The sequence below is a fragment of the Mixophyes fleayi genome, chromosome 7 (genome assembly GCF_038048845.1).
Source record: "Mixophyes fleayi isolate aMixFle1 chromosome 7, aMixFle1.hap1, whole genome shotgun sequence".
Classification (NCBI taxonomy): Eukaryota; Metazoa; Chordata; class Amphibia; order Anura; family Limnodynastidae; genus Mixophyes; species Mixophyes fleayi.
In genome coordinates, this window is record NC_134408.1 from 137,928,625 (window position 1) to 137,942,836 (window position 14,212).

At 41.2% G+C, this 14,212-nt stretch overlaps 1 protein-coding gene across 2 annotated transcripts in view; it reads right to left on the minus strand.

The window, feature by feature from the left end:
• ACVR2A (activin A receptor type 2A) overlaps nucleotides 1–13,306 on the minus strand; it is a 31,331-nt gene extending 18,025 nt beyond the window's left edge. Inside the window, exon 1 of one of the 2 annotated variants that reach the window (XM_075180927.1) lies at nucleotides 12,831–13,306. In XM_075180927.1, the coding sequence (XP_075037028.1) occupies nucleotides 12,831–12,885 (55 nt within the window). In that variant the 5' untranslated portion in view covers nucleotides 12,886–13,306. The remainder of the gene's footprint in view (nucleotides 1–12,830) is intronic. The other variant, XM_075180928.1, reaches the window with a different exon arrangement.
• Nucleotides 13,307–14,212: the final 906 nt, after the last annotated feature.

Sequence of the window (14,212 nt, forward strand, 5' to 3'; positions counted from 1 at the left end):
TTTCTGTGTTACGCTTCTGTCTCAACACTGAGTATGTACGTACGTATCTAGGTGAGGGATGTGTCTGCCTTAGACTTTTACCGCTTATTCTAGGACATAAAAAATTTCCAAAACCTTCAGCTTAACTAGTAAGTTGAGTTTCTTATTTGCTTTTTGCCCGGTGACTGCTTCTTAATATTGTAAAACCATGTTTCTGGCCAATAAGAAGTTTATCAGGATAGCTTTTGCCCCAACTTCCACCACCTGTTTCAAGACCCTTGGTTGGGAGTATGGCTAAAACCACCCCAAAAAAAGAATCAGGTTCTTGCTTTCCCCTATAAGGTTACCTACCTATTTTGGAAAAATGTTCAGGATTGGTGAGTAAAATAAAGTGCTATAACTTTAGATCATATCTTGTGGCACAAAGACATACATCACAATCTCATTCTGGAGACAACCAGTCCAGCCACTGTGGTTCAACAAACCAAACATCACCTTAAGTGCTGGCAAATACACTTTTACTGCGTCCGTGAACATTGAGTTTGAGCTGCGTTCACCAAACTTAACCAGCGCACAAACAGTAACTATATTAAGTGCAGACGGCGCTAACAGAGACAATGCTGGATGGACCATGGATGCAAAGTCAAGATACGCTGCATACACTGCCTGTGAGGCTTAGAATTACACTAGTGTGTGCTGTTGGGACCATCTTCTCCTTATAGGGTTCAATGATCCTTATTTGCAGTGGTGATTAAGCGGTGTTCACCAAGGCAGACCAAAAAGGGACATCGCTCCACCATTAATAACCAGACAGCGCATCCAGTTTGAAGAAGTGGCGTCCACGCAGAAGATACAATATCCTACGCTAAACTGATACACGGCAATCCAGCGAACTGCGAGACCACAGGTAAAGCGCTGGTTTTATTTACCGTTACCTAATTCTAACTAGAACTGATTTTATGGTTATGGTACAATTACCAAGCTTTTCACTAGTTTGTTAAACACAGAGTTGATTTAAACTGTGACTTGCCATGAATCACAGACATAAATCTAAAACTTCCTCTTTTTAGCATGTATTAAAATTGTATACATTACAGTTATTACAAATACTACTATAAAAGTCATTTATTAACCTCTCTCGCAGCAATAGACAACTGCTATTCATCTCAAATATCAACACAGGTACATGGAATATTGTATTGTCTTATACTCATCTAATAAAAAAATGGAACAGCTAATAAATCTGATTGTGCAACAATTGACACAAATTCCATCACTAAAGAAACGCGCGTGCCTTCTTGCATGTGCCACAGGACTAAACTGCATTTACGACTAAGTGTCCAAAGAAATAAATGTAATAAACGGAACTGGCTAAATTGTAACCAGTGAAGCACAGTTCTCCCAGTCTACACAGACATATCATAGGTTAAGTGCATCTACTTCTAACTATTCATCTATATACACATCTGCACTCAAATTTTTCCGTAGATCTGTAGATTTGCTGATCAAACTCGATTTCTCTTTGGCGAGACTGCTTTACACTTCTAATCTTGTCTCCGTATAGAAAAAAAGAAAATCTGAAATACCCTGCTGTGGTGAGAAAGACAAAGCACAGCATAAAGTTACACTAAAACAGCACGCAAATCTGCAATATTACAAGCTGGGAGTCGGGATCAAAGCAGCAAGAGAATGCAGACAAGGAGTCTAGACTGACTTCTACTAGAGGGAGCATGTGAAGTATATAAAACAACATGTGCAGATTACATTAAACACGCTCAGGCCATATATATATACACACATCTATCTATATATATATATCCCACCTTTACCTAAACACTTTTGCAGGCTCGGAATATGTATAGAATCTATGGCTGATCAATGAAAGCACTCGGATAGCAGACATGTAGGAGCCAGGACACATGCAGTAGACATAGTGGAGGAAGGAAGCCTTTGCTGAACAATATACAGTAAACACAATCTCATCAGATTGCTCAGTCATAGAGGGGAAGAGTATTCCCACAGTATATAATACAGTAGTTATAGTGACAAACAGAGACGGCTTCTGCATGCAGTGTTCACCCAGCATAACGCGCACCTGTAACAATTACTGATTCAAATGGCTAAAAGTTGGCAAAATTTAAATATTTTGGGAAACCCACACTAACAGACTAAGTTATCAGAGGAGAAGGAAGTGCATTATGTAACTGTGGTCATGGCGGTCTATAATTGTGTCTAACAAAAAAAATATATATACTGCATTAGGGAATTTAGACTGTAAGCTCCAATGAGGCAGGGACAGATGTGAATGAGTTCTCTGTACAGCGCTGCGGAATCTGTGGCGCTATATAAATAAATGGTGATGATGATGATGATGATGATGCATTGATATATAACTGTACAAGGATAATAAAAGTATTTGTGTAAAGTTGGTCTCTTTTATATACAAGGACCACAGACATTAGGCACGGAATGACAGCATGATAGGGAGCAGACTTATCAAGTTATCTATCTAGAAAACCAATGACTAGCCTGTTATATCATCTTTGACATAAGACTTTGAAGTATAAATTAAAGCTGCAATCCACTTCTCTCACCAAGCACTCTTATTTTTAAACATATATTACCCTGGTTATTACAAAGCACATTGTGTTTCCTTAGGGTTTGGAGTCCAAACTGCTTTTAATAATTTACGCTTTGCAAAGTTTCACTGATTATCATGGCAACCACAGTCACATGACATATGTAGTACATTCACAGCATAAAGAGCTGCCCCTCCCTTCCTCTGAATCACATGACCCCCAAGGAGCTTCCTCACTGGCTCAGGAAACCCTTCATAGTGATTTTGCAATGAATGGGGACACTGGCTTATAGAAAGACCTCCTGGAAAAGATGACTCCGCTTCATATTGTAGAGGTGCAAAACTTGCTGTTTAAAAACCTGTGGAACTGCACCTTTAATGAACAGATCAAAAGTACAACATGGCTCAGAAAACATTTGTACAAGTCACTACATAACTACTGCCAGGTCTGATATTGACACAGCAAGAGTAAGCCTCCCAACACACCACAGGTACTCCTTGAACACGCCACGGAATTATCTGTAATCACACTGTAGATATACATACCAGGGATACTTCTACACTACGGAAAAGTTAACTATTCACTACAAGTAGGAAGTTAAGAGCAGAGACATTGGGGGACATTTATAAAAAGGTGAGCGCACAGGCAACAAAACACAAAAGGTATTGTAACCCAGTGCGACCAGACATTTACTGTACTAGAAATATTATCGCTAGAATCTGATCTGTTTCTATGGGAAAGTGGGAAAGCTACAGAAACACTGTAAATAATGTGTACACCATTCCTGTGTTTCTCTAGTAACGCGTGAGTCTATATTAAACCAGGATACCATTATGTCACTGTCTAAGTCTCACTGTTCTGTAGCAAGGATCAGAAATAGGAGCAATACATGCAGTGTCGTACACCAGCAGTGTACTCAAATTAAACAGGGTTTCAAACGTAAACAGAGACCTCAAATATATGCAGCATATTCTGCTCCCCAAACATCAACCCTCCATCACTGACAGAAGAGCAAACTACAAGAAAGGTGCTGTTATGGTGACACTTTCACATGTGGAGGTGCTTTACCACGAGAAAGCTTTACATTTCTGAAACCTAATTTCTTATTCAACGGTTATATAAAAGGAAAATCTTCATCTTTCAGGAAAAATTATAAAGGCAGAAACATGGACTGCCCAATTGTACAGCTGTCTGGAACATGTGAGTGCTATAATCCTAATAATGCTGAAAAAACGCTCTTGGTGTGGAACAATGAGTCGATCACAGCAGTGAAACCAAAATGCATAATGATGGACAATAAGGCCAAACCATTGACAGTGTGGGTCCAGCAACACTGGTGTACCCGGGACTACCATCTAGAGGAAGTGTTAAACGTGTTGGGGTCAGGTACAAGGAACATTACATTTACAAATGGCAATATGCAAGACCACGTTTTAAGGAACTAATCAGAAATTATAGTATTGGAGGTGGGACTACATGAGGAAATAAACACCTAAAATAAGGTAAGGTTCCCTCTCTAAGCCACCACTGTAAGGTAACAGAAGACAACCGATTGCAATTGGTACTAATGCGGTTGCATACAAACTATCATGGCATTGTAACAATCACATATAATAAAAGATCTTCTGCAACATATGTACACTTGTTGGAAAGAAGAATGCAGGCTTCCTTCATTTGGTTATTAGTAATTTTAGGTGCTGATGGGTCATTGGAAGTGGTGTACACAGAAGACAAAGAAAAGGCTTCCCCCAATAGCTCAGCATTCTCTTCTTCCCCATACCTGTTCACAATCTGTAATAGTCACTACATAATGTGCACATTATCTACCGACAACATATGCAGCTACTTCATGAAATAAACCAATGTGCCCAAGAACACAGCCTGTTACTCACCGGAAACTAGAGACGGCGAGGTTACCGGTTCCTGGTGATTTAGAAGCTGGAAATTGGTTCACAACACAAAATAACAGACTCCACCTCTTGCAAATGACCAATACATTGTAACATACAAGGAGCACGTGGATCAATAGGTTTTTCAGCGAGAATCATTAACTTGATGGTGGTTCATTTCCTCTAATACAGGAAAACTGGGCAACATACCAATTGCTCAGCTAAAGATGGGGCGTTGGTAAGGTGTATTGTGAACCCCTCAAAAACATTCAGTTATTTATCCTACCAGAACTAGAAAGGGATTTAAAAAAGTTGTAAGTGTACAAACCTTCAGGTACTACAAGCTAAATAGAAAAGGACAATTGTAAATTATGGAGGTTGTTAGAAGTCATTGAGGTTTGCAGACCTTAAAAAACAAACAAGAGCAACACAGTAGTGGGCGAGTTTTTCTTCTAATACACAATAGAAACCGATATATATTTGTATGCCATGCTGTAAGTTCTGTCATATGAGAGACTTCCATTCTCAGAAATTGCAATTGACTTGTTGCCAAGTTCTTCAAAGTCACATTAATATAACTTCTAAAGCTTTCATAATATGTACATCAACAATGATTACATTTATCAAAGTGTTTATTACATGTTTTACAACACTGTTAAAAGGTTAAAGTAGGTCAAGACTGAAAAACATTGAACTACAAAACGATAATGGGTGTAAAACGAACGTATTCTCAGCTCCGTATTGATCGGGTGTATATTAACAGCTCAGTGTTTGATGTGTATATAGCTCTGAGCTGATAACATCACCCAAGGTATAAAAGCTCATTCTCACCTATCCGCTGGTCATGCATTATTTCAGAAACCAACACCTGAAAAACACATTAAAATTAGGATGAATGGTTTCCTATGTGCATGTTCCCACCATTGTGCTCTTAACAAGTTAATGTTTTTAAAAACCTGGAATGTGGCATAAGCCATTTCTCATACGTCGGTAGAATAGATAGGGTTGGTAAAAACGCAACACACAAAAAACGCATAGAAAATGCGTATAAATCAGGCAGTTGTTTTTAAGCGTTACCCATTTCCCCAGCGCTTGTGTGAACTAGCCGTGTACAGGAACGTACAAGCTAGATAACTGCAGGAAATTGCCAATTTTAGAGACTACATAAACTGTGGGTTGTTTTTTTTCTCGATTTATTGTGTTACACCCCAAGTGAGGTGTACTGCTTTTCATATTGTGGCATTCAACAAGATCTAGATTTTAAGTCAGTGTAAAATAGTTAACATTCACCTGCAGAAAGAGCTGCCATTTCACAAACAGCTGAAGGCACGTTTGATATTTTCCTCATATATAAACACACACACAATATAGTACAGTAAAGCCTGTTTCTATCATTGTCAGCCACAGGTGACAGCTCTTCAGTTATTTGAACAACTTCCAAAACTCATTGCTCTCGGTGAAAAAACAAGCTTCTCTTCCTGTGTCTAATCAAAACTGAGACGCATGCATGCAAAATTCTATTTCAGTGTCAGGGTCATAATATTTAATAAAATATTATGCTAAAAGGAAAAGTTGGGGTGAGGGCAACACCTTAACCTGCACCTTTCTCCTGCCTGCAGTGTGTTGCCCACAGACATCTATATCTGACCCCCCAATATCTGCCACGGTCCTGGGATAAACTACCCGCTGCTGCAGAAGCAGCATTTTTCATACAGGATATAAGATAAGGAGAAAGGTCATGGTTGGAAAGGTACATTTGGGTCCATCAGTATAAATGTGGTAGTTGTGTTTGAAGGAGTGTATGAGATCACCAAGCTAAGAGGTGTAAAGGGAGAAAAGTATAGGGACGAGAACAGAGCCTAGAGGAACCCCAACAGATAGAGTATGAAGAGGGAAGCAGGCTTCAGAAGGCATTATCAGAATAGTGGTGAACCAGGAGAGGACAGAACTATTAAGGGCAAGGGAGTGAACGCTGTCAAGGAGGAGAGGGTGAACGTTCGTTTCAAAATCAGCGAGCAACAGTTATAGTTGTGTAAAGAGAGTGGAAGCCATACTGCAGAGGGCTGAGAATAGAGTGAGTGGAGAGAAAGTGGGTCAGGCAGTTGTAGACAAGCTGTTTGAGGGCCTTGGAAGCAGAGACACGGGGCAGTAGATGGAGAGAGAGGTGGGAACGGGATCAAGGGGGCAGGTTGAGGGAGAGGAGATTGAGGACCTTGGACTGTGTTACAGGATGGAAACAGCTAAAGGTGGCAAGGAGGCTGGAACTGGTGAGGAGATTTAATGACAGATGGTGTCAACTTTACCTTTAAAGTGAAATCGTGCAAGGTGAGGGAAGAGGGTGGTGGGTGGTATGGGAGGGCAGAGAAGCAGGTTGACAGTAGCAAACAGGCTTTGTTGACAGGGTGGAGAATAGTGATCTGAAGTACGTATACTTGCTGATAAGAGCGTAGAGTAACAGGAAGACTGGATGAATATGAAGTGGATGTTCATTCTAATAACCACCTAAAAGGCCAATCAATTTGCTGCACAAAAGGGCACCTCTAGATTGAACTACTACACTTCTCACAGCAAATATTAAAGCTCTCTCAACAAGCATCAAATCCACATTATTTAAGACAAACACTATTTTAACATTCAATTTTCAGTGCAACCAGAACAGACCATAAATCAATGATTGCTGCAGAACAGGAACGACGCTCAAAACACCGGAAGCGGTTGCAAATGAGGAACGGAGAAAAACAAAAAGCAAGTAACTTTCAGTCACACTACTACAGAAACCAGAAATTTAAATGTGGTTACTTCTTGGTCACAGATTTGTAGATACAGAAGAAAAAAAATAAATGAAACCACACTTTATTCAGTATTAGAGGGCAACCAATGCTCAGCATAAAATAAACTTATGAGCCCAATCTAACCGCCATCCACTTGACTCATCTGGAAGTAACTTTCTACAACAAGTCATTAATATTGTGGAAATATACCCATGAATACACAGACAAAATACACTATACATCTCAAATATATGTTGGTCCTAACTATATGAATAACTATTATATGCAGACAGTTCAACAATAAACCTTCTTCCTTTCTGTAGTGGATATGCACAAGGGAGATGTTGGGGGACTGATGATCCAACCAGACCACAGAAGGAACACTCATCGACTGATATAGAATCATGTTCAATACGAAATCCCACTGATCAAAGTCCTAGGTACGAGGTCACTGAAGCAGCCAATCGCCTGGTGCATACATTTTCCACCACTCACAATGAACAGAACTGGCGCCTTTTAAACCAATGTTAGGGTGGGCAAAATGTGTGCGCTTCTTGGATTACTGCACCAGTTATAACAATACACATTCAAACCATCAAATTGCTTGATACCTGTCTATACATCATGAAATTTAATATTACTTGCACAAGCTCCCCAAACTGATCAAGCAGGCTCTACGAGCAGACATTCTACCAGAAAATAAAACCACAGCAACCCGCTGTCCTGTAAAACATTCATATTAATTATTGCATCAACCTACTAAATTGCTCATTTACCGGTAACACTTACTATGACGTATCGCAAAGTACTTCTTGGCACATTAATGCTCACTGACACTACAATATGTTGGTCATGGAACTGCCTGTATATGACATTTATACGCATTTTTTTTTTTTTTTAATAGATATTTTTGTAAGAAAGAAAAACACAGATACTGAGACAACTATACCAGTAAAATAAAAATTTAAATTATGAACCGTTTTTATGTAAGAGCACTAAAGACGGTTCTTTTTAGATAGACAAAGATTGCTTTGAGGACAACATTTGTACTCACAAATCTCTTTTATTGCTGTAATAAATGTCCTACGTTTCTGAGCTGAAGCTGCCATCACTGTAGTTTTCCTCTGGAGGCTCTATTCCCCCAGGAAAAAGGACAAAAAGGTAAAAGAATGATGATAAGGAAACAAGAACTTCATACATGTGGAAAGAATCCCAGAAGGCATCACCAAGTAAGACCTCAAAGCTGTGCAATATTCTTGTAGCTCTGCCAAAATGATTATTTAAAATCATTAATAAGGAGTGATGTTTTCCCCAATTAGAATGCTGATCACAGGACAATTCACTCTGAGAATATGCAAAGGCACGAGCTTCAGTGAGACAGGTGTGTCGTCTCCTAGGTAACAAGTGTTCTGGGTAGAGTGGTGTAAAATACACATACACGACCCATTAATGTCACAGCCGGCTTTACAGACATGCTCTGGCATGCCATTCCAGTGTTTTGTTCTAGATGGGTACCAATAGTTCTTTCCAATATCTTCGAGTTCTAGGATGCAACTTTTGATGATTGCTATAGATTGAGGAAATAACCCAAGGGTTTCACAGCTTTTACTATGCTGAAATTCCACTAAATGAGCGGCAGGACCTATCAAAAGCCACAAAAGCAGATTGTGCCTTGTGATTGGAGAGAAATTCATAAGATATATGTCAAAGATGTATCAATAACTGGCCAAAGGACTCTGAATATTGTGATTTTTCTTTTTTTCAAGTGATGCAAGACACAAACTATCATATCAGTTATTTAGTTTTCCATTTTAATTGATGACCTTCCTATCCTTTTGCCCAATGCCAGTGGCTCAAATATTCAAATGAAGGGATTAGAATTATGGCTGGAGCCAGCTATTCTAGCTTTTTGGGAGAGGAAAGGATACAAGTCAAGATTGTTTTATGCTACGACGACAGTCTACAGGATAGATCTTTACGTGACATCACGTTGACACTAGAGTGCTTTTATGTGGAGCCGATGGGCTCCCCTTAAAACGGTTGATGCACATGCTGCATTGCTGAGACATGACCTGCCCCCATAACAGATGGGCATGCTAGAACTCTTTAACTGATCACTTTGCCCAGCCTGGAGATGAATATAAAACACAAATTGAAGATGTTAGAAATGTTACTTTCACCAGAAAAAAATATTTGATACTTTTCACAATGCTGAAAAATAATGCAAAGACATTGAACTGATCATTAAAGGCTTGTTGCAGGAGTGTTATCCGTGATGTCCGTTGTGTATCACATGTATAAATATAAAACGTTTGTGTGAACAAGCACATGTACGAGTTAAAGGAAAATTGAGCTCCGACACGCAAGGACAGAATAAAAGAAATGCAATAATCTATGAGAAATAACAGAAGACTTCAAGTGGACATTTCCTGCATCTATGTACTCTGCTACGAGAGGTAGAATAACTGGCTGTTTTCCGCCGTAGGAAATATTGATTCCGATTCAAAGACTGATGGCATTTAAACAAGAGTATAAAGAGAGCCTGGTAATAAATATGCATGACTATGCTGCAATGCAGCTTTCCAAAAAGTATTTTGTAGGGTTTGCACCATCAACAAAGGGCACATTGGCGAGTCAACAAAGTGTTCTACAACAATAATGGTCCGTAAGGGGCAAGTGGTCATGCGCAGCCACCTACTCCAGAAGTGGTCTCTCCTTTATGGTCCCCTTCCTAAGGGCAAATCTCACAGTATGCGCACATCTTATACAGCAGAATAGTCCATGATTAGATGGAGAGGTTCTCTCACCTACTCCACTACGGGCTTACCTATTGGTTGGCCATCATGAACATTTCATTCTCTTTGACCACACAAAACCTAGGAAGTTGTAACAGGGTCATTATGATCCAACGCTTCTCCATCTCATGCGCCTATTGTAATGTGGCTCTTGTGGTACCATGGGCCACTTGTGAGGCTCCTAAAAATATCATGGTGCCACTATTGCCCTAAACATTATAAATGGTCCAGTTTTCAAACTAGAACCATAAACTCGTCACTTAATTGTGATGTATTTGGTCTTTTATCCAATCACATGTCGGATAGCTAAAAGGATCACAATGTATGTTATGCATCTCAAAAATACAGGGGTATCCACAAATAGGACCAAAATACACAGGGATTGCCGTCTTCAAGGAAGTTCACTGCTATTAAAACAGCAGCATACAAATAAAACAATATTTACACATTAATAAAATAAAATTACTAATACAACCTTGGTTTCAGGAAGTGGAGAATGCACAATGCATACTTACAGGGAAAATGTAAAACCTCAGTGTCACGTGTGGTAGACTACAGCAATGCTTAAGTAAAACATGAAAATACTGGAAGTCCAACTTTCTATAACACCACATTATGCAATAAAACCTCACGTGACAAGTGATCATTTGCAGCAGGAAGGAACTTGCAAGATTCCCATAATTTCAGGTGGGATTTTTCCCTTTCCCTTTACACTAGTGAACACAAGCCTCACTTCACCCCGATTAAACAGTTATGCACTTCAAGCAGCAGAGCTTTAAAAAAAAAAAAAAAAAAAAAAGTAAATTGATCAGGTTTATCTTTTCAATTTAAACAAAGCTTATAGCTTCCATCTGGTTCACCCGCCTGCAGAACCTGCACTTTCACAGCACAATATTGCCACACTGAATCAATACCACTATAGACAACAAACTTAACTCCCCCTATTTATTAACCACAAGGAAACTGATCTATTCAGCAGAGCTCTGGAAGACCTGAAAGCTTCATAAGCATAGCTGAATGTCTGCATTTAGCGAATAATACCCAACCTAACTAACCGTGGGGTAAATAAGGAGTGAAAACGGTGCTGAATAGCCCTGGCACAGTCACACCACACCAATGAAGCAGAACACGTTCCACTAGCTGGAAGGGAAAGACAATCAGACATTCTGATTGCTTCTGTTAGCAAATCCCATAGTCTTTTAGTTCTGCAACCACATAGTTTTCCAAAAAGCTCCAACACAGGCCTACACTACAATCACACAAACCAAATACATGCATTTCATCATCCAACAGCAAATAAAAGTCATTTAAGGTGTGAGCGGCTAAACTGTATACCTAGTGTGGGAATCAGATGTCTGCTATAAGACCCCAACTGGACAGGGAAATAATAGTCAGAATCCAGGATCACAGCATCAATGTAAAAAGCAGCCACTGTGCATGTTAACATATAAATCCATTTGAAAGAATATTGCCACCTGAATGAATGCCACTTTAGAATAAATGTAAAGACTCGTTAATAGTGATCACACCCTGGTAGGTGACCAGCGTACCATCATCTGAATGTAAATGTTTAAAGCATGACATTTTAGGGAAAATTGCAATTCCGCAGAGGAGATAACATTAGGACAACACTGGAGGGGAGGGGGGACTCGCACACGCCTTTTGGAGAATGTCACCTTCCATTACGTGAGAAATGCAACTGCAGCAACATATCTGTCACCGAGAGGATTTGTGCTACATGTTTGCCTATAGCCAGCCACCTGCTTAAACCACTTAGAGCGAGATGCTTTATCAAACGTTAAACTTACAGCTGTTTTTAATGTCTACTATTTGGGCATTCCAGGCATTTATGCATTACTTGTGCTGATGCACATTACTTGCATGTCAACCTCAGCAAAAGAAGAAAAAAAAAATGGCCACATCATAAGACAAGGAGACGACCAATAAAGGCAGTGTGGCTGCACATGGAGAACTGTCCTGAAATGCTCCACCATCAGCCACATGACCAGCGATCAGAGAGTTAATGCTCCGTGCTCCAAAGTGCTCATTCCAGCCTGGCAGGATCCCCATTCCTTGCTCCCTCCCAACCAGCATGGAGAATGCAAGCTCACCTGGTGCACACCATTGGAATTACAGCTGCCATATCTAATAACCATGCTCATATATACATATCAGTAATGTATGAAACCAAAACATACCCAATGTAGAGCCCTTAACCCCACCTGAACATACAATATAAATGTCCTTAACATACACAATGCAGGATCCCTATAGGAACCACATGTATCCATCATAGAGCCCATAACACATAGATGCAAGTAGGATAGATATAGTCAATAAATGCACCAGATAAGTGGATTATTGGATGCATCTATCAGTCACTACATGGGATGTGGTCCAGATAGAACATGCACCCTAAACCCAATGTAGACCTCATAACACAGCAATGAGTGTACCCCAAATATACCCATTGTAGAGCCCTTACCCCCACTTGAACATACAATATAAAATGTCCTATATAGATATAGCCAATATATGCACCAGATAAATTGTCTATTGGATGCATCTACATGATGTGGTCCAGATACACTACAGCAATGTCTGCACCCCAAACCTAAAGTAGACCCCATAACACACCAATGAGTGCACCCCAAATATACCCAATGCAGGACTCCTAATACTGTACATAACCAGTGTGTGGACCCAAAGTACACCCAAAATAAACTTCCAAGTATAGGAACATATGGGCTGGTCTGAGACCCCTGACACAGGCATGTGCACTGCATGACACATGTATGTAGTATGTGCAGCACTTACCTGACGAGCAGGAGATGAGGAAAACAGCAAAGGCCAGCTTAGTGGCAGCTCCCATGGCTCCCGGGCCGGGGATAGATCCACACGGTAGAATAATAATAATAATAACGATGATAATCTCCAGCACGTGAGCCGGGTCACCAGCCGGAGGGGAGGGTGAGAAGCAGCAGCAGGCGGAAGAGAGGGGCCCCCATGTCCCGGGGGTGGCGGGGAGAGAAGGAAGAGCCGAGGGATGAAGCGCACACGATGAGGGGGGGGAGATCGGGTCTCACTACCTCCCCCAGCTCCCGGCCCGCTGTCCTCCCAGTCACTGGCCCCGGGGAGGTCGCTCAGTGTCCACACTGTGTGTCCGGCCTACAGGGCGCCTCCTGTCGCATAGTCCTCTCATCGCTGTCCATTCAGCCGCACGGAGCCCGGACCAAGATGGCGGCTCCGGACGATTGTTTTTGTTTTCTCGCCTCCTCCTCCTCCGCGACTACAGGGAGGGAGGGCGGGGCGGCTCGGCTCTGGACGTGACTGACGGGGTCCGGAGCCAATCACAGTGAGGTAGGCGTCCTGGTATGGGAGGAAAAGCTTCAGAAGGCGGGCTTATAGAGGGGGGCGGGCTTATAGAAGGGGCGTGTTGGTGACGCAGGAATATGGGCGTGGAATCGCCTGTAGGGAGGAGGGGCGAGAGCGTAGTGTAAGGGAGATAGAGAGTCAGAGCAGAGCAAGACTGCGATGTATTACTGGGGGCAGAGGGTCCCATATGTAATCATAGTATACAGCTCTATGTACTGCTGGGCTGGGGGCAGAGGGTCCTATATGTAATCATAGTATACAGCTCTATATACTGCTGGGCTGGGGGCAGAGGGTCCTATATGTAATCATAGTATACAGCTCTATGTACTGCTGGGGGCAGAGGGTCCTATATGTAATCATAGTATACAGCTCTATATACTGCTGGGGGCAGAGGGTCTTATATGTAATCATAGTATACAGCTCTATATACTGCTGGGCTGGGGGCAGAGGGTCCTATATGTAATCATAGTATACAGCTCTATATACTGCTGGGCTGGGGGCAGAGGGTCCTATATGTAATCATAGTATACAGCTCTATATACTGCTGGGGGCAGAGGGTCCTATATGTAATCATAGTATACAGCTCTATATACTGCTGGGCTGGGGGCAGAGGGTCCTATATGTAATCATAGTATACAGCTCTATATACTGCTGGGGGCAGAGGGTCCTATATGTAATCATAGTATACAGCTCTATATACTGCTGGGGGCAGAGGGTCCTATATGTAATCATAGTATACAGCTCTATATACTGCTGGGCTGGGGGCAGAGGGTCCTATATGTAATCATAGTATACAGCTCTATATACTGCTGGGGGCAGAGGGT